Raw genomic sequence first — 23,402 nt, 5'->3', positions numbered from 1 at the left:
TCTGAAAGAAAAAGAAATTTGTCAATGTAGAATTCTATATCCAGAAATTCAAACACAACCTGAGAGAATTCATCACCAGCAGATGTTCCCTACAAGAACTGTGAATAGAACTTTTTTTGGCAGAAAGAAAAATGAAACCAAGAACAGATGTGATGAATAGAACACAAAGACAAATAAATGCAAAATTATTTTTAAAATATTAGCAAAACAAATCCAATCACATTTCCATCATATTTTAAAGGGATAATACATCATGAAAAACTGAAATTTATCCCGGGAATGTAGGATAGTGTAATATTCAACAATCAATAAATATAATTCCTCACATAAATATATTAAAAAAACATAAACTCTACAGTCATCTCAATAGATACAGAAAAACCATTTGAAAAAGTCCACCATCCACCCATGATAAATATACTCAGCAAAACAGGAATAGAAGGACACTTCTTCAAATCAATAAGGGCCATCTACAAAAAGCCTATAGATAACACCATACTTAATGGTGAAAAACTGAATGCTTTCCCCTTAAGGTTGGGAACAAGGCAGGGATGCCAATTCTTATCATTTCTAGCTAGTATTGTAATGGAGGTCCTAGTCAATGTAATAAGAGAAGAAAAGAAAATCAAAAGGCTACAGTATTAAAAACCGAAGATGGTAAAACAAACACAGTGATTATCTATATGGAAAACCCTAAGATGTCTAAAAAAATGGTACAAGAACTAATAAGTATGTTAAGCAAAGTTGCAGGTACAAGATCAACATTCAAAAATCAATTTTATTTCTCTGTATTAGCAACAAACAACTGGAAATTGATGTAAACAGCACTATTTATAATAGTATCACAGAAAATGAAATAGTTACAGATAGGTCTGACAAAAGTTGTGCAAGTCCTCCCCACCGGAAACTGAAAAACTACAAAACATTGCTATGAGAAATTAACGACGATCAGGGAGGAGGTCTTGACCAACTGATATCACTCTTATTATAAAGCTGTAGTCATTTAGATTGCCTTGAATTAATATTTGTGAAGGGATAGACAAATTAACTAATGGAATAGAGAGTCTAGAAATGTCCCCCCAAAAGAATCAACATTTGGTGATGACAGAGTAGCATGTCAGGTCAGTCGGAAGAGCAAGATATGCAAAAAAGTGATACTGGATCCCTAACCCTAGCACATACACAAATCAGCTTAAGATGGATTAAGTCAACTAACTCAAATATTTAAAAAAAAAAACCTTTAAAATCCATATTAAAAAATATAAGTAAATATGATTTTTCTTTTTTTTTTCTTCTTCCAAAAAAAGTTGGAAGTAAATATGATTTAAACCTTGGGATAGGGAAAGATATCTTATGCAAGATTTTTAAAAAGTGTCTGCTATAAACACCGATATGTTGTATTAAAATTATTAACAGTATATTTTGTTCATCAAAAGATACCTTGAAGAAAATGAAAAATGTCATATTGAGAGAAGATATTTACAATACACACATGATTAATATCAAGATTATCAGTATCAAAAATACGTAGCTTCTACCAATCAATAAGAAAAAATACATAAAATTAGAAAAAGAAATTAAAAGACATTTCTCAGAAGAGGAAATATATAGCTAATAAATATACAGCTAATATATGAATATAGCTAATAAATATAAAGAAACATTTAAAATCATTAGCGATGAGAGAAATACAAATCAAGACAACAATGTAATAGCATTTTATATCTATTTGATGGGTAAAAATACAGAAGAAATGTTAAATTTTCAAGCAGCAAGAATCTAATGTATTCCAGTTTGGCTGAAGGAGAATATGTGTAGTACATAGTAATCTTACAGAGGCAGTTTGAAGCTAATACATGGATAGTATTACATCTCTTCTTTTTTTTTTTGAGACAGAGTCTCACTCTGTTGCCCAGGCTAGAGTGCTGTGGCGTCAGCCTAGCTCACAGCAACCTCAAACTCCTGGGCTCAAGCGATCCTTCTGCCTCAGCCTCCCGAGTAGCTGGGACTACAGGCATGCGCCACCGTGCCCAGTTAATTTTTTCTATATATTTTTAGTTGTCCAGCTAATTTCTTTCTATTTTTAGTAGAGACAGGGTCTCTCTCTTGCTCAGACTGGTGTTAAACTCCTGACTTCAAAGGATCCTCCTGCCTCGGCTTCCCAGAATGCTAGGACCACAGGTGTGAGCCACCGCACCCAGCCCCATGGGTAGTATCAAATGCTAGTCTATATAGTTTAATTTGAAGTACCTGAGGTTACAAGGTAACCTCTGCCTACTCAGATTCTGTCATTAAAATGAAAAATACCTTTCCCCAGGGTAGTTAGTGATCTATGACTCTTCAATGTATCTTCTCTATCGTATTCACAAACCACTGGTCACATGTTTTATTTTACAGAATGGGAAGCATGAAAGTAATTTTCCCTCTTTCATATAATTTCTTATTTGGGGGTCATTTATTCAGTATTTCAATCTAAGGTAATAAGGAAGATGGGGATTTCAGATATTCTGGTAAGTGGAAGAAATTTTTAATTTTTGTTTCAATAAAACAGACACTTTTAGTGATTGAATGAAACTTTTGGCCTCTCTCTCAAATGCCTGGAAAGTCCCATAGGAAATAATGGATATGATGTCATCATTTAGATAAAAAATGTGTTTGAGGATTCAAATTACAGAAAAGGTAGCTGTGATTAAACAATATTCCATATGAATAACAATGCCATCTAACGTTACAAAATGCACATACTTTTTCAAAGCACCTTCATATACTCTTTTTATTGACAAAAATTCTGTGAGACAGGGTTAATATTATAATTCCCATTTGCTGGGTGAGAAATTGAGAGACAAAGATTAAATGACTAGACTGGGAGGTTTCTTAACAGTAAAACTGGGACTATTAATAAAACTCAGTGGTCCTGATTCAGAGTCTCATGTTCTCATTCTCCCTCCTCTCTTCTCCCTCTTCTTTCCTGTTTCTGTCTTTTCTTCCTCTCCTACTTTCTTTTCTGAATATTAATTTTAATAGCTTTTTAAAATATATATATATAGTTGCGACCAACTATATATATAGTTGAGAATTAAGAAAAGCATAAAGAAGAAATTAAAATCACTCACAACCCTTCTATTTAACTACTATTAAAATATTGGGGGGGCGGCAGCGCATAAAGGGGCCGCCGCCGGGTGATGCGGTGACCGCTGCGGCAGGCCCAGGAGCTGAGTGGGCCCCGGCCCTCAGCCCGTCCCACCAGACTCCCCCTCTCCCGAACTCCCGTATTCTCCGGCCGACCGCGATCGCCGAGGCAGCCTCAGGCTCCCTCGCCCCTTCCCCGCCCCTCCCCCGCCCCCGTCCCCGCCCCGGGGGCCGCCGCCACCCGCCTCCCACCATGGCTCTGAAGAGAATCCACAAGGAATTGAATGATCTGGCACGGGATCCCCCAGCACAATGTTCAGCAGGTCCTGTTGGAGATGACATGTTCCATTGGCAAGCTACAATAATGGGGCCAAATGACAGTCCATATCAGGGTGGAGTATTTTTCTTGACAATTCATTTCCCAACAGATTACCCCTTCAAACCACCTAAGGTTGCATTTACAACAAGAATTTATCATCCAAATATTAACAGTAATGGCAGCATTTGTCTTGATATTCTACGGTCACAGTGGTCTCCAGCACTAACTATTTCAAAAGTACTCTTGTCCATCTGTTCTCTGTTGTGTGATCCCAATCCAGATGATCCTTTAGTGCCTGAGATTGCTCGGATCTACAAAACAGATAGAGAAAAGTACAACAGAATAGCTCGGGAATGGACTCAGAAGTATGCGATGTAATTAAAGAAATTATTGGATAACCTCTACAAATAAAGATAGGGGAACTCTGAAAGAGAAAGTCCTTTTGATTTCCATTTGACTGCTTTCTATGAGCCCACGCCTCATCTTCCCCTGTGCACATGTTTACCTGATACAGCAGTGCTGCGTGTTGTACATACTTGGAACAACAAACTAGAAATACTGTACTTCTGTACCAACATTGCCTCCTAGCAGAGAAGTGTGTGTGTGACAAGCCATTTCTCCAGGCGTAACCTAGGTGTGAGACTAAAAGCTTTCCTTATTGACTTAAATTTGGATAACGGCAAGGTGTGAGGGGTGGTGGGTTTGGTGTGTGCTTGGATGGAAAAGAAAAGCTCCACTGACCTGTAGGAGATTGTTTTTAAGTGGAATCCATTTAAACTCAAAACAGTTATGTAAAGCAAGGTGAAGAACATGAAGCTGTTTCTGTATTCATTTTATTCTGAAGGACCTGCGTCTTGGGTGAAAGTTATGACCAACCAGATTAATTCTACCCACATCCTGTATTTTAAGGTCTAAGTTTAACTGGTCAATATTTAAATGGATTGGAGCTATTAGTACATAAAGTGTGATGGGCTTTGTTCCCAACTCTTTTACATCTCCCCACCCCTTCAACCTTCAGCCTTTTAGCCCTTCTTTCTCTCTTCCATATTCTTTGGTTTGTATGTGGTTTCTCAGTTAATTCATAGCTAATAGCTCTTATTTTCTTATGTTTTTAACTGCTTAGGTCTATTTGGATGTAAGGGTGAAAATTCATTTGATGGAAATACTTGTGTATATTTAAAGACCCAATTGCTCCTCTGGAGCTTGTACGTTCAAGAATGATTAATCTGTGTAATAAACTGATTACTACAGTCATTACATATAAAAAAAAAAAAAAAAAAAAAAAAAAAAAAATATTGGTTGCTGTAAAAGACATTATTTAATTCCTTTTTATGTGTGTGTGTGCATAGTGTGGTGTATATATATATATATATATACACCACACATGTGGTATATGTGCACACACACATATACCGCAATTTCTTTATCTACTCATCAGTTGATAGGCACTCAAGTTAATTCTATATCTTTGTGATAGGTGTACTAAAAGCCCTGATTTCACCACTACACAATTCATCCATGTAACAAAAAAACACTCGAACCCCCCCCATCTAATGAAACTTTAAAAAAATTTAGTGTATAGTTTTTAGTCTTTTTCTTTGTTCATATCTATTTTTAAAATGTATATGAATCACACTTCCATACAGCTTTTGTTATGTGGAGGTGAGGGGAAATTTGCCCTTTCCCCCCAAAATTCACTGAAAGATCAACTCACAATTAAGGTGGTTTAATAAGAGGAAGAGAATTAATAAGAGGAAGAGGTTTGTTTGCCATGCACATGGGGAGAATCACAGAGTGATTTCCAAATATTCCAGTAGAATTCAGATATTTTTACACCTGCCTTTTAGAGGGGAGGGAGAGATGAGAAGAAGTATAGATAATTCTGTTTAGGGACAATAAACGGTTGCTAGGAAGGATAAATACTTGAAAGAATGAATGGATGGGGGAAACAGACTGACTTGTAAATTAATCTGAGAGACAGGTTTTATGTTTAAAATGATTTGGGCCAGGTCTGGTTGCATTCTTGATCTTTTTCCTGCAATATGTTGAGATAACAGGGAGAGGAAGGGAAGTCAATTGTTCTTTTGATGGGTCAGTCTGGTTTATGCAGATAGTGGGGAAAACCCTTCCAAGGGCCTATTTATCTCCTAGGGTCTTTAATACAAAATACTCTTTATACCAATGAGGCATATTTTGGGGTAAAATTTCCTGAGCGCCTTCATTTACATACTTTTTTACTGCATGATATAAATATTTCCCCAAATTATTAAATATTTTTCAAAACACAAATTTTGTTGGCTGCATAGTATTATGCATATGGATGTATTATAATTTATTTCAGCAATCCACTCTCCTGTTGTAGATTGTCTTCAATACTTTACCCTTAAGAGCAACATAGTCATGTACATATATATAAATAAATCTTTGTGTACATATCTGGTTCTTTTGTAATGATAAATTCCTAGAAGTGGAATTTCTGGGGCACCTTTTTTTTTTTTGTATTCTAAAACATATTGTCAAGTTGCCATTCAGAAAAACTCTGCCATGGGCTATGTTTGTGGGAGTGTCCATTTCCATTAATCTTTGCCAATATTGTTATTGTCATAAAAATTATGATTAGTTCAGTGAAAGTAATATTCTTCATTTATTCTTTTAACAAATACTTAGTGAACAATTACTATGTGCCAGGCACAGGGTTAGGTGCTAAAAGTGATCCCTCTTTTTGTTAGGTACCATGTTTCCCCGAAAATAAGACAGGGTCTTATATTTATTTTTCCTCAAGAAGACACCCTAGGGCTTATTTTCAGGGGATGTGTTTTTTTTTTAAGTACGGTACAACAATCTACATTTATTCAAATATAGTTAAGTTGTCATCTTCTGGAACATCATCACAACTCTCCAAACCCCCAAATTCCACCCTGAATTTCTTGCAACTCTATTTCCTTTAGAACCATTGGCCAGGACCTGACAGGGGAAGCCAACCTTGTTGGTGGGGCTGCCAGCACCTTTCCGGTCACCTCTGGGATAGTAGCTGTCACAATGGGGCAGATGAGAAGGGCTGCTCATCTTCTTTACCGCTTCTCGACGAAATGCACGGGTTGTGCAGATAGGTTGCACAGCCACGCCCATCTTGAGGTCTTATTTTCAGGTAGGGCTTATATTGCACAAATGCTTAGAAATCCTGCTAGGGCTTATTTTATGGGTAGGTCTTATTTTCAGGGAAACATGGTAGATAGTGAGGGATTCTGGATCTCCTAGAGATGAAAGCGGGTGCTGTTGTGGTCCAACCCCCCCCCACCCCCCGACCAAAATGGGCTTTCAGAGAGCCTCATGGGAGATCCACATGTGCAGTAAAGTCAGGTCATATAACTCCCAACTGTCCAATCGAAGTGGTTCCATGGTGACACCTGAGCCACAAAGGAGGTCCCAATCCAGACACTATAAAACAAGACTCAGACTATAACCGAGCCCTTTTACTCTCCATTTTGCTATAACATTGGGTCCGGTCGTCATCTGTGGTGTAAGCATCACGCTGTGTAAACCTATATCTATATATAGGTTTGTTCTATAATCTTGGTTGTTCTATAATCTTGTCTTTTTTTCAATAAACCTCATTTTTGTGCTTGCCTTACTTATTCTGGTTATTCTTCAGCTATGAGCACACCAAGAACCAACATTTCAGACTGCAACCCAACATCCTCAAGGAATTACAGTCTAGTGGGGGTTACAGGAGATTTCTATACCTCTACACTTACACAGCACTATAGGAGCACAAAGGAAAGAGGCCTTCTCTTCAGGGACCGTGGAAGGACCCCTAGTAGAATTATGCCTGAGTTGAGACTTCTTAGCTGAGTAGGAGATAGACATCTCTGTGGTAAAAGGATTCCAGGCAGAAGGAACATATATAAATGGAATGAATATGGTGCATGGGTCCAGATACCTTCAAATAAATAAAACCGCACTCAAGCTAGCTCAGCCATAAGCTGGTTTATGACCTTACATAACAGGAAGGTCCCATGTGGCCCGGGCCTCAGGCACAAAGGCCCAGCTCCCCTCCTTATTCTTGGCATAAGAAAAGATACTGTCCTCTCCAAGTGACTCTTCAGGAGTAAGAAAATTTTTCTCTGTTGACCTCAGGCAGATGACTTCACCTCATGCCTTTTCAGCCAGGGTTGGGTCACGTCCTTTTCCCTGATCAAGTTGCTAGCTAGGGGAGTGAGATTACCGTGCTTGGTTTAGACTAATGACTTGGGGAGCAGGGGAGTCAACACCACCACCCAAGGAACTGAGGGAGTTAAATATGGCTGAAGCCCCACAGAATAAGGTGGTGGGTGGCAAGAGATGGGGCCCTGGAAGCTAAAGGAACAAAAGGCTGTTTCATGAAGGAGGGTTGCAAAAGGTGTCAAGTGCTACTGAGAGGTCAAGCAACAGGAGGCTGTCAAAGTCCCCGCTGTAATTACTGTCAGGAGCTGTTCCAGTCATGATGGTTGAAATTAGATTTCAGAGATTTGGAGACTAAATGCAGGATAAGGATGGAATTCTCACAAATGTAGCTACTCTCACAAGAAGTCAGGCAACAAACAGGAGGGACCAGACAGTGACCACAAGAGGTAGAGCAAAGTCAAGGGAGAGGCTCTTTGACGAGAGAGGCTGGAAGACGCTTCAGTACCAAGGGAGGAGACTCAGGAGAGAAGGAAGAAAAGTGGGATTATCACTCCTCTGAGGAAGGTAGACGAGATGGCCATCTGAGGAGAGGAGACTTCAGAGGAGAATGGAAAGCTTTGAAAGAGGTGCTGGGCGAGGGAGTGTTGACAGCGGGGGCAGTGTGGAGGCCCAGGTGAGGTGGGGGCACGTGGATTCGGAGCAGACCAGGTGGAGAAATTTCTCGCTCAGAGCACTTGGTAGCCAGGGTGTTGGCTTGGAGGTGGCAGATGGTTGAACTGATCCAGGGTGAGGGTTTTGCCCTCACAAAGAAAAGGAGGCTGAAGTGGATAGACTATGGAGCCGGAATTCACAGGAACAGGAAGGGGAGGTGGACACTCACTCACGGGTAGGAGAAAGTGCAGGGGTGTCATGGCAATAGCTGGATGAAAGTTTAGACAGAGGTACACAAATCAATTTTGGATTTCAGAAGTGAAACAGTTATAAGTTGCCTAGAGGGTGAGCATTGAGGTGAATGCATAAACAGAAAAGTGGATTTTTATGGCATGGGGTGACAGCTCTCTATATATTGATGGTGAGGGTATTATGTGGGCTTTTTGAAGGGCAATTTGGCAAGCTTTAAAAATTAAAAATATATACATCCTTGGATCCAGCAATTCTACCTGTAAGTATTTATTCCACAGAATTCACTTTGATATGTCTGAAATGATGCAGTTATTCACTGTAGCATCCTTTATAATATTAATAGTAAAAGACAAGAAGCAACCTAAATGTCCATTGATAGGGATTTTTGTTTTTTGAGACAGAGTCTCACTCTATTGCCTGGGTTAGAGTGCCATGGCATCAGCCTAGCTCACAGCAACCTCAAACTCCTGGGCTCAGGTGATCCTCCTGCCTCAGCCTCACAAGTAGCTGGGACTACAGGCATGTGCCACCATGCCCGGCTAATTTTTTCTATATATTTTTAGTTGGCCAATTAATTTATTTCTATTTTTAGTAGAGATGGGATCTTCCTCTTGCTCAGGCTGGTTTTGAACTCCTGACCTTGAGCCATCTGCCTGCCTTGGCCTCCCAAAGTGCTAGGATTACAGGAGTGAGCCACCACGCCCAGCCCATTGATAGGGATTTAGTTAAAAAGAATGGACAGTTCCATATGTATTGATGTGAGAAGTTATTCTGATTACAGTCTTAACTTACAAAAAAGGAAATAATAAATAGTATCATAAAATACTACCATCTGTATACAAACACATGCCTAAGCAATACATAAAATAGCTCCATATGTTTACATAAACTGAATATAAGGGTTCCCTCCAGAGAGTAGAACTAGTAGAACTGGGTGGCTGGATGAGATTAGGGGGAAAGACCCACTGTTCACTGTCCGTCCCTTCCTTTGCTTTGAGTTTTATTTTCGTTTGTTTATTAACCATGTGCGAGGAGAAGTGGCTCCTTGTGGGGAGGGGGAGGGTGGTCTCTCAGATCACACTACACTCACAGGTGCCCACTTATGCCTGTCTGCAAGGTGGGCCCTAGATCTTGGGAAGTCAGGATCCAAGAAGGAAAAATAATGAAGAATGAGGCATCCGGACCGAAGCTCCAGCTCCACTGCTCCTAGCGCGGGGCCTCTCCAGGTACCGAGAATGGGAGGAATATTCTCACCTCTCAGGCTTGCTCTGAGGAGCTAGTGAAATCATGCAGTGCTTCATGATGGCAAAGCAATATTAAAAAGCAACGTATTTATTCAACAAATATTTATTGAACATTTATTACACTCCAGATGCTGGATTAAAATGGTAATTATTTTAGCATTTTATTAATATTTTTTCTTTTCTCTTATGAAGAAGTGTTTATCACTGTTGATTACTATGGTTGTGTCTTGGTAGAAATCAGTTTGCCCATCTCTCTGTGTCCTAACCCATCCCCGGGCCTCCCCTCTACACTGACTGGCTTTTATTTATACTCCATTAACTGCAACCGATGTTATCAGGAGGCTCAGGGATCTGATTCAGCCTCCAGACATGTTTTATTTGCCCACAGAGTGTGTTTGAGATGGTAGACAACATAAAGAAAAAAGAAAATAGGCACTTTCAAAGCCTGGATTTTGAACTTTCCTGAAAAAAATCAGAAGACCTGGCAACAATGTGCCTCAGGGCAACAGACGGCTGTAACCCACCCTGGGCTGAGCTCTGTGGCGGGCTAGTGGGCACTCTCCTCTCCTGTGCCATATATTCCTGCCTGTCCCCATGGACAGCAGAGGTTTCCACACCTTCTGGAATAATGTCTGGGAGGTGCTCTGTGACGACTGCTCATTACTCTCTTGGCTTCCACGTGAGTGTGGAAACAGAAGGGGCTTCCTCTTCCCGTCAGCAAGGTCGGGTCCCCTTTCATGGATGGGGGCCAGTTTTCAGAGCCACTGCTGACAAGAGAAGTGGGGGACACAGCCCCACTGGCGCCCACAGCCAGGGCACACAGAAGAGACAATAATCAGAGCGCTTGAAAACAGAGCCTAGGAAACAAATTTTAAGGAACTGAATTTTTTCTTGGAAAAAATTTCTTGGAAAAAAAGAGGGTAGAGAAAGACTCAATTGTCTTCTTCAAGCGTATGTGTGGTAATCTTGAAGTGAGCGATAGGCAGCTGCTCTCCACCCCAAAGCCACCAGAGGGAAAGGGATCATCCTGTGACAGGAGAGAAGTAGCCGGGCAGGAAAGAGCTTCACAAAGAACTTAGGGTGAGAGAGGCTCCATCTGCCTCGGGCCATCAGGAGGGGTGGGCTAGACTTTTCTGTCTGAGGCTCAAAAAATAAACTGGGTGACTCTCATGAGTTCTTTCCCAACTTTAATTCTTAATGTCTTCCTCTGCCATATTCTGTTTTATTTCTGCAGGCTTATCAGAAGAAAGTCAGAAAAAGCTTTCCTGAATAAGAAAACATGGCATGAATCACTTAAAATTCTCTTTAGCAGCATCTATCCTTGATGTTACTACACTAAAAAATGTATGTATACTCTTTCTAAACGCGCAATTAGAACACAGCTGGGAAAATGCTTAAGATTCTTTCCCCAAGTTAACTTTTTACCAAATTGTTATGGGTATATTTTGCTCAACAGACTCTAGGAGAATAGTTTGGGGGACTCATCAAGTGCAGTGCTTATGTAGATTAAAAAATATCCCCTAGATTATCCATCATTCGTTGTTTTTGCTTAGTTTTAAAGCCTGTGTCAAGTTTTCAGATCTCTGCCTGTTGTGCATTCTGTGAGACCATGCAGAGAAGCTGGAGGAATTTCTCAGGATGGTGCTCCCACCGGACAGCATCTGGGACAACAAACTAGAACACAGACTCTGGTGGATAAATGGTCATGGGCCATTTAACCCTTCAAAATAGCAATCGCCACTCACTTTGTTGTGAGTCAAGTGCCTTTCATGTTCATCTTCATAACAACCCTGTGAGGTTGGTATCACTTTTTTCATTTGACAGATCAAAACACAGATTCAGAGAGATGAGTAACTTTTCAAGAGCACGTAGCTAGCAAATGGTGACATCCAGGTTCAAATCCAAATCCAAATTCAATCCAAGACCTGTGTTGTTTCCATGTGACTGCCCTGCTCCTTGTGGGTGGATTCGCTCTGACAGCACGGGCTAGCCAAGTCGTACAGCACCGGACCACACAAAGCAAGGGGTTATTTGGGCTGGTCTCCTGATACCATTATTTCGTTCACTAAGAGAGCTCATCAGCTCCCAAGATAAATATAGGTGGAGGTTGACAGGGACATCACCATTAAATAGCCCCACTGCCTTCCTGCATTTAAAATGTAGTATTCACCTTCTTCGTACAGTCACCTGTTAAACTCTTTTGGGCTACAACTTTAAATCTTCAGAGCTATGGCTTCTTAGTTCCCACCAGTAAGCACAGTCTTTCCTCAAGATTCTTCACGCAAACTTGGATCTAAGTCGTGTTCCTTATGGAGTAGTCCCTGGGTCTTGTGCAGCAGCATCACCTGGACTATTGGCTAAAAATATAAATTCCTGAGCCTCATCATTGATCTACTGAATCAAAACCTCTGGGTATGAATCTGTGCACTTAACAAGTATCTCAAGTCAATTTTATACACACTAAACTTTGAGAACTACTGCTCTTAAAGCAATGGTTTTTAACCTTGGCCGTACATTGCAATCACCTGGGGAAATTACACCTGGGTTCCACTGCCAGAGATTCTGATTTGTCTGGGGTGTGGCCTGGGCATCCAATTTTTAAGAGCTTTCCAAGCTATTCTAATATACGGCCAAGACTGGAATCACTGTCCTACATCCAGAGCACTGCTTCTCAGACTTGAGTGTGCTCAGAATCACCAGAGGTCTTGTTAAAGCACAGGTTTCTGGGCCCACTCCCAGAGTCTGTGATTCAGTAGGTCTTAGGTAGGAACTGAGAATTTGCATGTCTAACAAAGTTCCCAGGTGATGGTGATGTTACGGTTCCAGGAACAACACTTTAAGTATCACTAATTTAGGATATCATCATGCACCACTGCTAGATTTTAAATAATTGAAGAAAAATCTTTTTGTTGCTTTAAAAGCATGAGGGACATGTTGTACCTTCCATCCCTAATTTAAATAATTTGGGACATGTTAGATACACTGTAGACAGATCAAGTCAGCTTATTTAAATAGAAGAATTATTAATGTATTTCCCCCCAGAGGAGATTTAGATTTAGATTCGAGGGAGTGAAATGAAATCAGCATTTACTTGGAATAAATAATTCGAGCTTCTTAGACAAATTGCTCCTCACAAAGCTGGAAGGAATCTGATGAGCAGAGACCCATGAAAGTGTAGGTCACTTCTAATATCAAGATGTGTACTAAGGCAATAAAATGGTATGGAAAATAAAATACCTTTGTGCAAGCACATGAATAAATCTTGGCCTCATCATTGTTGGCCCTTTTTCCATTCCTGCTGTTGCCAGAGATGCTGAGTATAGTCACTGATTCCCTTGGGACTGGGCATCACTGGGGAGAGGCAGGGTCACTGTGAATGCTCATTCAGGCTGTGCACTGCACAACTTCAGGGGCACCATTCATGTAGACTTCAGTGGGAATTGTAGCTTTCAGGGATGTGTTAATTGGCAGAGCTGGGAGAGGGCTACATATTTTCTGGAGTTATCGAATTCATTGCAATTTCTCCCCAGGAACCAGGACCTAGAAAGCATTCCAACACATGCCCAGAGGTCAAAGTTCAGGTGCTTTCCTGTCCTGGCTACATCTGCTTTTAGGTGCTGGCTCTGGATGGCCACTAGGGCAGGGATGGGGAGCACAAGAAGTTCCCCTATAGTCTATTCATAGGTATAAAGAGACATGGGAGACCTTGTTGGGTGAATGCTGACAGCAGCCTCAAGGGCCAGGGGAGGCACGGAAAGGAGTGTAAATCTCAAGCAGACAGGGCATGAATCTACACCTGTGAACCTCAGGTCCATCTCAGAGGCGTGGATGAAAATTAGATCTTGCTCCTCAACCAGGTTCCTTTATCTTTACACAGTCCTCTATTTCTTTTGATGTCCCCTGTACCTATCCCAGAGCAATCATATACTATGTATTTCCTGGAGAAATCCCAATTTTATTTATTTACTTATTTTCAACTGGAAATAGTTTTTGTAAATTTCAAAATATCAAGGGAGTATAAATGTTTTAGATTACATGGATCATTTTTGTAATGCCTGCGTCCTGGCTATAGGTGTGCCCATCACCCAGATAGTGTTCATTGTACCTGTTAGGTAGGTTTTTTTCCCCTTCCCTTCTCCCCCCTCCACCATGGTTGATTTCCACTAAGTTTAACTTCCCTCTGTGCACAGGTGCACTCATCAGTTCGTTCTAATTTAATGGTGAGTACATGTGGTGTTTGTTTTTCCATTCTTGTGATACTTTACTTAGGAAAATGGTCTCCAGTTTCATCCAGATTGTTGCAAAAGGTATTAATTCTTTTTTATGGCTGAGTAGTACTCCATGCTATACATATACCACATTTTATTAATCCATTCATGAACTGACAGGCACTTGGGTTGATTCCATATCGTTGCAATTGTGAATTGTGCTGCTGTAAACATTCAAGTGCAGGTGTCTTTTTAATAAAATGACTTATTTTCCTTTGGGTAAATACCCAGTAGTAGAATTGCTAGATCAAATGGTAGGTCTAGTTTTAGTTCTTTGAGGAATCTCCATACTGTTTTCCACAGAGGTTGTACTAATTTGCAGTCCCACCAACAGTGTATAAGTGTTCCTGTCTCTCTGCATCCACACCAGCAACTAATGTTTGTGGACTTTTTAATAAAAGCCATTCTAACTGGGTTAAGGTGATACCGCATTGTGGTTTTAATTTGCATTTCCCTGATGATTAGTGACATTGAGCTTTTTTCATATGTTTCTTTGCCATCTGTCTTTCTTCTTTTAAGAAGCATCTGTTCATGTCTTTGGCCCAGTTTTTAATAGGGCTGTTTGTTTTTTTCTTGCTGGTTTGCTTGAGTTCTTTGTAAATTCTGGTTATTAGCCCTTTATTGGATATGTAGCTTGCAAATATTTTCTCCCATTCTGTAGGTTGTCTGTTTGCTCTGTTGATTGTTTCCTTAACTGTGCAGAAGCTTTTTAGTTCAATCAAATCTCATTTATTAATTTTCGTTGTTGCCATGATTGCCATTGAGGTCTTTGTTATAAATTCTTTGCCTAGGCCAATATCTAGAAGAGTTTTTCCTACACTTTCCTCTAGAATTCTTATTGTTTCATGCCTTCATTCTAAGTCTTTTATCCATCTTGAATTATTTTTTGTGAGTGGTGAGATGTAGGGATCTTGTTTCATTCTTCTGCATGTGACTATCCAATTTTCCCAGCGCCATTTATTGAATAGGGATTCTTTTCCCCAGTCAGTGTACATTGTTTCCTGTTTTGTCAAATATCAGTTCATTGTAAAAATCCCAAATTTATGTGTTCTTATATATGGATGTCTGTCCTGATTTTGGCTCTGGAAATAGGGTTAATTATAACTGCAGTCTAGAGGACAATCAAGACGTCTCCCCTCCACTTTCCCTTCAGGTAGTTGCTCCTTCTAGAACTGGCATGTGTATCATCCATCCCTCAAATGGAAGTAGCATCTGAGGCTGAGGATCTAAGCTAGGAGGTGAGAAAGCCATGCCATTGGGAATAATTCAAGTGAATCAGTCATTAGTTTCTATGTAAATCTTTCAGACAGCAGCAATAAAGCTTAGGAGACAGGTCAATTCATCCAGATGTTTCATCTCAAACCCATTGTTATGGACTAAATCTTTGTGCCCCCCCCCCAAGTCATATGTTGAAGCCCTAACCCCTAGTGTGGCTGTATTTTGAGATGGGCCTCTAAAGAAGTACTTAAGGTGAAATGAGATCATAAGGATGGGTCCTGATCCAACAGGATGAGTGTCCTTATAAAAAGAGATACCGGACAGTTTGCTCTCTCTCTTCACCATGCGAGGCCAGGTGAAGCCATAAAGGAAGGTGTCCATCTCAATGCCAGGAAGAGAGCCTTTCCCAGAAACTAAATCAGTCAGAACCTTAACTAGGACTTCCGATCTCCAGAATTGTAGGAAAATAAATTTCTGTTTTAAGCCACTCAGCCTGTGGCATTTTGTTATGGCAGCCCAAGCTGACTAATACACTCATCCTTTCCTTCTTTCCCCTCTTCAACCCAAACTCCTCCTCAGAACCAGCTGGGTCAGGTCAAGATTGATACCTCCATCCTCATTGTGGCTTCTCCCCATCTCTGCTACTAGATATAGTACCTGAGAATGGGAACTGGGTCTCAGCCACTTTCTAATCTCCTGGTCTGGGGTTTAGCAGATTCTTTCCCGGCAGTCATGTGTGAGAGCCCCGGCAGAATGCACAGTTATGGTAGTATGTACCTGCCTGCGGAGGGTGCAGAAGGGAATTATTTTACTTCTACTTTTAATGGTAAATCAAGAAAGCATCGACTCCCACTGCTAAAACTTCATGTGAAAATGTTGAGGCAAAGAATGGCCAAGATGCCGGAACAAAACCAGAGTGAACACAACTTATTAAATTAAAGAGATAAAGGACTGGGCCTCATCTGCCCAGCTCAGGCACCTGTTTCCTCATGCCTGGCAGGGCTTGCCAGACTTTCACTCTGGCAGATAGCTTGAGAAGTGGGAGATGAGTTGGGTGGGGAGAGGGACTTTCTCCGAAGGAGGCTGCAAATTTTACATCAGCGAGTCTCTGACATTTAACTAGAATGATCAATCCTTACCAAGAAGATATTCAAAATATCTAACACCTGGTAGGGCGGTTGTACACAGCTCGGGCATCTGCGTTAGTGCATAGCAGCTGCTCATTGTCTCTGGAGTGAGCTCAATGTCATTTTCACTTTCCCCATTTGCTCTGCAGACAAGAGCCACATGTGTGGGCACAGCTAGATCAGGGCAGTTAAAATCCAGCCTGCACGATTCATCAGGAGGACTACAGGTGCCACCATGAGAGTTACCTAGAGAACTAACTCATTCAAGGGGTGAGGGCACAGGACCCAAATCTAAACCAGACACATGTTTAGCTCATGCAAATTTTGCTTTTTATTTTAAACCAGATATTGAGGAACCAAAGAAATAATGCCTATAACGATCCTTGCCAAACACAAATATATTAAACAAATACAAAAACTGGCATCTTGTTTTCATGTGTACTTTCTTCAAGCCTTCAAACATGGCAAAGAATAGATTTAGAGAGATGTATAGAATACTCCAAATAGATTGTGTTCTACTCTAAGAATTATGTAATGTCATATGAAAAAATTATTTCTAGTAAGTGCTGGCATAAATTCTGTAAGCTGAGAAATAGTGATAAAGGGAGTGGATATAACTGAATATAAAGATCCAATGCAAATTATTTAGGCCACATATAATTCTTATACATACTTGCAGCACATGTTTTGAGAGGAAACTCCCATATTTGGAATGTACCCATTGGAATGTGATGTGGCAAACTAGAATTTCTTGAATTCTAACAGATTTTATATGTAAGTATTCATGTTAGCCACAATAGCACCTCAGTTATTCAAACGCCATTTATGTAGCAGATTTATTCAGAACTCAGTAGAAAACATGGAAAAAAGTTTTCAAAGGCCTTATCATGATAAAAATATGTAAGTCCATGCATTAAATATCATTCATTTTACTTCTTAGGAGAAATCCATATTACTCAAAATCTCTACGTAATTTTCTAATAGGTTTGGATATTTGGTGTTGGAATATGGCAGAAACTGCTAGTGGTTGACCCCAACATCCCTTCTTCCATTCCTACTTGGCATCAGAAACTCCATTTTACTTAAGTCATGCACCCAGATAAAAACTACATTTCCCAGCATTCTTATGACTGTAAGTGTCACAAACTTTGAGCAATGGGATATGAGCAGAAATGTCGTTGTATAGGAAGGCTAAGAAGTATCCCATGAAGGGACAACCTTCCTGCCTTCCTGTCTTCTAGTCTGCTGGCTGGAACTCTGGTATGTTGGCTCTAGGAACCATCCTGGACTGCGATGGTGAGGGATACACCCTACAGATATTGTAGCAGAGAGCTAGAAGGAGCCTGAATCCCTGTGGAATTGAAGATGTGCCATACTAGTCTTGGACTACCTGTCTCTAGAATTCTTATGCATGAGATGGAAATGAGCTCCTATTTTGTTTTGGTAACTGTTAGTTTTATTCTAAATGTTTATCTATGCATCCAAGCTTATTCTAATAAATATACTCAATGTAAATCGGAAGTAGGCAATTGTTGGCTTTGTGGTTACTAGAAATGGATAGTTAATACCTGGGACGAGGGATGCCTGACACCCTTAACAATGAAGGAGACATTAAAAAAAAAATCAAAACCCCAAACCAACCAAACCTGTAAATAAGTTTTCATGGAAATACTTTTAAAGCATAGCATTCTATTTACTCCCATTAAGGTAAAGTGTCCTACAACTCTTCAGTAGGCACTGAGGGTGCAAATATGCAACAGAAAATCAGAATCACCTAATTTAATAGTGAAGGCTTGGAGCCATTAAGAAAATAACAAATTATGCTTGATTTTAAAAAATCATAGGAATATTTTAATTCAAAATACCTTAGTTTTGTTTTTTTTTTAATTTCTTCCCAAAAGAGCAAGCAAAAGGAGCAAATTTTCTGGAAATTCTGTAATATGATATAGCAATTTTTCCAGGTTGCAAAATATTTAATAAATGAGTTTTCACTGTATATGTTTTTTTGTTGATTTGAACATTGTGCTGATTTTATACAAGAATTATTTTTTTAAATACTTTTACACTTAAATATCATAATAATTTTATTTTGGTCTGCATTCCAATTGGATATACATTTTTCCCACAAAAGAAAAAATTAAAATGAAATAAAACCACAAAATGATAAGAGAACATAAAAAGTATCAAATAATTGGCTAGAGCCTCAGAGGCAACAAAATAAAGAAAGAAGTTATGCCTCTCCTACTCCCTTTATTTCCTGGAAAGTTTTAGTTCTTTTATTCAAATCATGAGAAATTCTCACCTGAGCAATGCTTTACACTGATGTGTGGAGAGAGTGCCAGCTCTTTCTGGCAAGGATCAGAAGTAGGCCTGGAGGCAATATGATCTTTAAGCCAAACCCAGATAAATGAGAAACCTGTTACAAATGGGAAATCTACCCAGAACTTGCTGGCTATTTGCCATTCTCCAAACAAAGCTAAAGACTGCAGCAGCATAAACGATGGAAGCAAAAGGTTAAAGAACAAAAACATTTGAATAAAATCCCTTCATACTATCTTCTTTCATGCAGAGTAACAGGAACTCTCCCCTGTAATGCTTTACTTTCTAGAGAGTACATGCCCTGGCCAGGAGTTCCCTTGCGATCCTCCAACTTCCAGTATTCTTCAAGTCTCTGATCAATTATCATATTTTTTTTCCTCACAAAAGTTGTCAGCTCCCCGAGGCAAAAATTGTGTCTCTCTGATTCACAGTTATATACCCTCATTACCTGCCTGACAAATAGTAGGCATTCATTTAGATGTGGATGGAAGGAAGGAAGGAAGGAAGGAAGGAAGGAAGGAAGGAAGGAAGGAGGGAGGGAGGGAGGGAGGGAGGGAGGGAGGGAGGGAGGGAGGGAGGGAGGGAGGGAGGGAGGGAAGGAGGGAAGGAAGGAAGGAAGGAAGGAAGGAAGGAAGGAAGGAAGGAAGGAAGGAAGGAAGGAAGGAAGGAAGGAAGGAAGGAAGGAAGGAAGGAAGACATTTGGAGGAGGGTATGATTGGGCACATAATAGGCAAGGGGAATTTAACCAAAAAATTATCCTTAACTCCTACTTCCTCCAACATAACTTTAATGCTCTGAAAACACCAGGGTTCCTTGGGAAGAAAGCGAGAGAAAATGTAAAGAGGAAATAGAGGAAAAGAAAATGGTAATAAAATATAAATGAAGCTATGGAGAAAGCTGATCGAATTGGTTCTTTAATACTGATCCCTGCACACACACACAGAGTTATAGCTGTCCAGCATGGGCTAGACATTGACCCCTAAGAATTGTTACTCTGAATAGATTGTATAAATTAGATAATAGTCAATAATATGCAAATTTCTGACATCCCAAACCTGACAATGCGCCCTCAGAAGGGAATTTCCTGTATGGTAGTACAGGGCACAGGGACCACATTTGAGGTGAACAAATTTGCATTTGATGCTTCACTTTTACCCTGGCTCTTCTGTGCCCTGGTTGAGGAGTAATAACAAGCCTAGAGCCTGGACAAGAACAGCAAGAAAAGGAGGTAAAGAACCAGCTCATTCAGAAACTGAGTAATACACCTGTAAGAACATTGAATAAACCACAGCTTTGTAACTCATTTCCTTAACTAAGAACATAAAGTTCAGCACAAACATAGCCACAAAAAGAGATGAACAAAAGAATGATTCAACGTGCAATAGATATGAGTGCACTTCTCAGTGCTGCTTGTTCTCTTCCAGGCTCACAGGAGGACTTCTTCCCCACCACACCTACCGAAGGTGAATGTGGCCATATTGTTAGGTAGATAGAAATAGAATTTGGATCTCCTAGGGAGGAAAGTGAGTGTCTTGCCTTGCTGCAATTGCCCCACTTGCGAAGAAGGACAAGGGTGGGTCCCAGGCCCCCATCTTGGTCCCGCCCCACCTTACTCCTGCCCTGAGCTACTGCCAAACCTGGGAGGGGGGGGAATACCCTACGAATCTGCCAGTCTTAACTACAAAAGAATACAGAGGACTCTCTAGCCCACGGGCCACATAAGTACCACAGAGTCTAGAAAGTGACCTAGAACCCACATGTGTGGTAAGATTCAGATCATATAACTCCCAATTATCCAATCAAAGTGATTCCATGGTGATGTCTGAGCCACAGGGAGGCCCAATCTTGTCTATAAAACAAGACTGAGACCATAACTGACCCCCTTTTTGGCTCTTCCTTTTGTTCTCCATTTGCTGTGACAATGAGTCTGGTCATCATCTGTCATATATGCGCCTCACTCTGTAAACCTATATCTTGCTCTTGCACTATAATCCTATCTTTCTCTCCTCATTTTTGTGCTTGCTTTACTTTGGTGCATCTGGTCATTCTTTGGCCATGAGCGCACTACATTTCAGATTGTAACCTGACAATATGATTTTCTATGTCAATAAAATGTGAGTGGAAGTGACATGGATCACTTCCAGGTGAAACACTTAAGAGCTGGTGCAAGGTTCTCCATCATCTTTTTCCCTACTGTCACCATGATTGGGCAGCATTCCAAATGATGGAGGCTCCACCAGCCTTGGTGCTGGAGTGGGAATGATGTGAAGCAGGATTAGCAAACTATAGCCCATGGGATGGTCACCTATTCATGCAAATAAAGCTTTATTTACAAAACACAGCCATACCCATTTGTCTGTGTATGCTTTCAAGCTACAGTGGCAGAACTGACTTGTTGCAACAGGGACCATACAGCCCACAAGCCTAAAATATTCACTTAATGGCCCTTTAAGAAAAAGTTTGCTGACTCTTGATAAAGACATTTCCCGCCCCCCCACCACCACTTACTTTAGGAGGACCGAAGGGAAAGACAAGCCTTTGTTATACTAAACTAGCAAAAATTTGGACCTTATTTGTTACTCATATATAACTAGGTAGTTCTGACTGATACAAAACTCTTCAAAAATCACTTTTTGTGTGTATGCTAGTAATAGAAATATATTATTCAAGAAATAATGAAAACAATTCGCATATACCAGGCACAGCATAAGCACTAGGGTAGTAATTTTGCTTTTCTTGGTTGGATATCACCCTAGATAAGGGAGACAGAGCATAGGTGTAATCTGGCATGGGCTATGCCTGCCGTTCCCAACCTCTGGGCTGCAAAATGGTATCAGTCTGTGGCCTATTAGGGATTAATTGGGTTCCACGGCAGCAGGTGAGCCGTGGGCGAGCAAGTGAAGTTTCATCTGTATTTACGGCTGCTCCCCATTGCTCACATCACTGCATAAGCTCCGCCTCCTGTCAGATCAGCAGCGGCATTAGATTCTCATAGGAGCACGAACCCTGCCGTAAACTGCTCATGCGAGAGATCTAGGTTGCACGCTCCTGATGAGAATCTAATGCCTGACGATCTCCAGTGGAGCTGAGGCGGTGATGCTAGCGCTGGGGAGCGGCTGCAAATACAGATTATCATTAGCAGAGAGGTGTGACTGCACAGTAAGTATAATATGCTGGAATCATCTTCAAACCATCCACCCCAACCCCCAGTCTGTGGAAAACTTGTCTTCCATGAAACTGGTCCCTGGTGCCAAAAAGCTTGGGGATCACTGGGCTACGTGGCAACTCCCTCAGAAGACATTGATGGCTTTTGAACAATTTTAAAAGGAAAGATGTCATTAAGATAGTTAACAGACATTAGAAGGGGCTGAGTGAAAGCAAACGTGGGTCTGTCCATGCCGGGTAGAAATGTCAGTTGTCAGGACATGAGGCCTGTGCAGAAAGGAGGCAGAGTGGTCCTTTTTATGATCACTCCCATGGTGCCGAAGCCTGGCCATGCGTTTGAAGCAGAAGTGAAAAAGTTGAACTGGACTCAACTGGTTTCAGTAAGGAAAATGGTTTAAATTTTTAAATGGCAAAAAGAAATTTTTTTTTTTAAATTCTGGAAGAAAGAAAGGTAAGAAAATATTTGCCTAGTTTTTAATAATAATACCAACAATCAACACTTTTATGGTGCTAATAATGTTTTAGGCACTCTTCTGAGCACTTGACGTATCTTAGCCCTTATAATCGTCACAACTGTATGAGTTAGGTATGGTCATTATCCCAGGTTTACTAATAAAAAGAGTGAAGCACACAAAAATGAATTAGTTTGTCCCAAGTCAGCCATTAGAAAGAGGTGGAGCAGGATTCAAACGCCAGCATTCTGAGTCCCCTGCAATGGCTCTTCACCACCTTGCTCTACTGAATGTCCCAAGGTGTTACCACTGGACTTGGGATGGGGTGTGAGGCAAAGACTCGTGGCAAGCATGCTGTGTTATCAAGGATGCCTTTGACTCCATGTATCAGAAAACCAAACTCAAACCGACTCAAGTAATGAGAAAATTTCATTATCTCATAGAGCAGAAGCCCAGAGGAAGGGCAGCTGCAGAATTGGTTGAATCAGTGGTTCATCGATTTCATGAAGAATCAGTTTCTCTTTGCCTTTTGACCGTGCTATCCACAGCATCGACTTCACCTGAGGTTGGTTACCCTTATGGTCAACGGTGGCAACCAGTCCCCAAGGGTACATATGTACTCCTTTGTTGCCACCCAGCCAGAAAGAGAAATCCTCCTACCCTCTTCCATTCTTTCTGGGCCAAATGAGGTCACATGTTCATTCGAGATGTTCCTGGTGGGTGGAGGGAGAAGGTAACCAGGACAATGCCACATGCTGTTTGCCTTAGAAAAATCAGGATTCCTGGAGTTGGAGAAAGGAACAACTTCCCCTGAGTCAGTCCTCCTGCATAACAAAGGGATTAATATCTGAATAGTCAGAGTTTGGTTATGAAGGAGGACAGGGGTTGGATGGGAAAGCAACCAGCAGTGTCCCCTGTTGGCATGTATTCAGCACAAACGTGTCTGTCAACTTGGTTATTTCTGCCACCCGCCCTGGGATCCTTCCACAGAGATAACATAGTGTGGTAGTAAAATTCACACTCTTGTTGCATCATGACTTTGAATCTTAATTCTGTTATCTGTTCATGAATAAGTTAATGGACAATGGACACAC

The 23,402-nt window shown here is 40.7% G+C and overlaps 1 protein-coding gene across 1 annotated transcript; it reads left to right on the top strand.

The window, feature by feature from the left end:
* The first annotated feature begins 3,148 nt into the window (after positions 1-3,148).
* On the top strand, positions 3,149-3,884 carry LOC105881053 (ubiquitin-conjugating enzyme E2 D2). Its single transcript, XM_012782492.2, has one exon. The coding sequence runs from the start codon at positions 3,383-3,385 to the stop codon at positions 3,824-3,826; it is 444 nt and encodes a 147-aa protein (XP_012637946.1). The 5' UTR covers positions 3,149-3,382; the 3' UTR covers positions 3,827-3,884.
* The last annotated feature ends 19,518 nt before the right edge of the window (positions 3,885-23,402 follow it).

This window comes from Microcebus murinus, chromosome 8 (assembly GCF_040939455.1).
Source record: "Microcebus murinus isolate Inina chromosome 8, M.murinus_Inina_mat1.0, whole genome shotgun sequence".
NCBI lineage: Eukaryota > Metazoa > Chordata > Mammalia > Primates > Cheirogaleidae > Microcebus > Microcebus murinus.
This window is presented reverse-complemented; position numbering and strand designations above follow the sequence as displayed.

Coding starts and splice junctions, on each gene's coding strand:
- LOC105881053 (XM_012782492.2), top strand. CDS start 3,383: ATGGCTCTGAAGAGAATCCACAAGGAATTGAATGATCTGGCACGGGAT.